We start from the raw sequence: 2348 nt of genomic DNA, 5'->3' as shown, positions 1-2348 counted from the left end.
CCAGGCCTCCATGCAGACTGCCACCTCTAAGGGACAGGATGAAGACCAGGCCTCCATGCAGACTGCCACCTCTAAGGGACAGGATGAAGACCAGGTGTCAATGCCAATCACCCCTCCCATGGGACAGGATGGAAATCAGGCCTCCATGCAGTTAGCCACTTCCATCGGGAAAGATGTAGAGATAGTCATCTCCATGAATATGCCAACTTCTGGGGACAAAGATGAGAACCCAGACGCTCCAAGCCAAAACCAGGAGAATCTTGAAGGGAACTCATCTCTGCTGCCCCAAGACCCAGGTATCCTGCAAGTGTTTGTGGGCTTCCAGAACCCAGTGTGGGACAGACTGGCTGAAAATAACCGCACAAGTCGGAGCCGCACAGTTTTCCCAAGTGACTCCCAGAACCAGGAAAAGACACCAGGAAAACTGCATGTTCCTGAAGAGGAGCCAGAAATAGCTCCAAAAGCTGAGGTCCCATCTGCTCTGCCTGAAGATGTCCAGCCTTCTGTGGGAGCTACTGACCCATCCACTTTGAATACCAGTAATCCTGACCAAGAACCCAAGGGCATCACCAAATCTGCTGAGCAGGAAGCTGAAGGTTTCGGGGCCTTGAACCCCGAAAGCAAAGATAGACCTCCAGGGCCTACCAGGGAAGATTTAGCTGATGAATCAAGGATCCCGCAGACACCCCCACCTTTCTCCAGCTCCCCAGGAGGCAGTCCACCTCCCTCTCCAGGTCCCTGCCACGCGTCCCTGGGCAGGAACCTTCTAGACCCCAGCCTGTACAGGCCTGATGTGGAGAATGACTACATGCGCTCCATGACCAGCCTGCTGGGCGGTGGTGAGGGCTCCATCAGCTCCCTTGCAGACATCCTGGTGTGGTCAGACACAGCCACCGGCATGGGCGTGGCCGTCGGCATCCTGACTTCAGGCTACAGCTCTCCAGCTGACAGGCTCCACGAAGAGGGTCCCAGCCTGCGCACTGTCTCCAGTCTCTTGGGTAGTGCCAGGTCAGCTCTCTCCTCTGGTTTGGTGGCTGGAACCGGCTCGGCCCTGCGCTCAGTCACGCACCTGCTGGAGTCTGTGGAGAGACGAACTGTAGAAGGCATCCGGTCAGCTGTTCGCTACCTGGCCAACCACTTCACCTCAAGATGGGCTCGCGCTGGCCCCAATAGTGACTAGACCAGCAAGTCCCCTGCTCCCTCCCCAGCCCTGTACTAGATAGACGACTGCCACAGCCCTTCAGTAAATAACCACAAGCGTTTATTTTCTAATCTCTGCCCTCATCCATGCAGTAGGACAACAGAGTAAAGGGGCAGAGGGGGCCCAAAATGTTCTGGTCAGCCGGGCTCTGACAGGGTTGGGGAAGAGAGTCGGGGGAGTTCCAAATGGTCAAAAGCCAGCTGTGTTTCCACGGGTAACCTGCCTGTTGAGGTTCTGGGAGGCAGTAGAGGGTATTGGGTGAGAGAGTCCTATACTGGGCCTCACAGAAGGGACACACACCCCTGAGTCCCGTGTAATCCTTTTATAGACTTCTGGTGTCTCTTGCCCTAGGCCCCACTCCCTGGCCTCCCTCTCTTCATCTGGAATAGAGACAGGAATGCCACCCCGTACATGTACACACACACACACACACACACACACACACACACACGAACACGCCAATGCCAGAAGACAGAGGGATACAGTGGGGTTTTACGTAGTATTCCATGGGACAGGGCTCAGGGCTCAGGGCGGGTGATCAAACCATTGCTTGGACTAATGGAGTGGGAGGATTCCGAGATGGATGTAAGGCCATTAGATTTCCAGGGGGCCAAGCAGAATAGCTGCCCACCTTTGGTACAGATAATATTCATGATGTTTGCTCTAGCCTCTGCCATTCGCATCTTGGAAAGTATGTACAAGGCAAGAATCCCTAGCACACCCAGGGCCACTTGTGTTGGAAGCCACAGTCACCCTATGACAAGACCCAGTGCTGTATCTTGGGCAAAGCCCCAGGCCAATCCTGCCCTCAGGCACAGCCTTACAGCCCACCAGGGACATCCACCCATCCATTCTAACTTTCCTGTGTGTCTCCAGATGGGGCCCTGGGGATGAATCCAGGCCTAGTTTAGTTTTTAGAGTTTTTCTTATGCTCATATTTTTTTTAAATATTTATTTATTATGTATACAATGTTCTGTCTGTGTGTATGCCTGAAGGCCAGAAGAGGGCACTAGACCTCATTACAGATGGTTGTGAGCCACCATGTGGTTGCTGGGAATTGAACTCAGGACCTTTGGAAGAGCAGTCAGTGCTCTTAACCACTGAGCATCTCTCCAGCCCTATGCTCATATTTTTTAAACTTTTTTT

General features: G+C 53.4%; 1 protein-coding gene across 1 annotated transcript in view; it reads left to right on the top strand.

Moving 5' to 3' along the window:
- Positions 1-1180, top strand: part of Tex44 (testis expressed 44) — a 1738-nt gene extending 558 nt beyond the window's left edge. The window contains exon 2 of the mRNA XM_026786139.1: positions 5-1180. Coding sequence (XP_026641940.1) covers positions 5-1180 — 1176 coding nt within the window. The remainder of the gene's footprint in view (positions 1-4) is intronic.
- The last annotated feature ends 1168 nt before the right edge of the window (positions 1181-2348 follow it).

The sequence above is a fragment of the Microtus ochrogaster genome, linkage group LG4, assembly GCF_000317375.1.
Source record: "Microtus ochrogaster isolate Prairie Vole_2 linkage group LG4, MicOch1.0, whole genome shotgun sequence".
NCBI classification, from domain to species: Eukaryota; Metazoa; Chordata; class Mammalia; order Rodentia; family Cricetidae; genus Microtus; species Microtus ochrogaster.
Note: the sequence above shows the minus strand (reverse complement) of the source record. Positions and strands in the feature narration are given on the sequence as shown.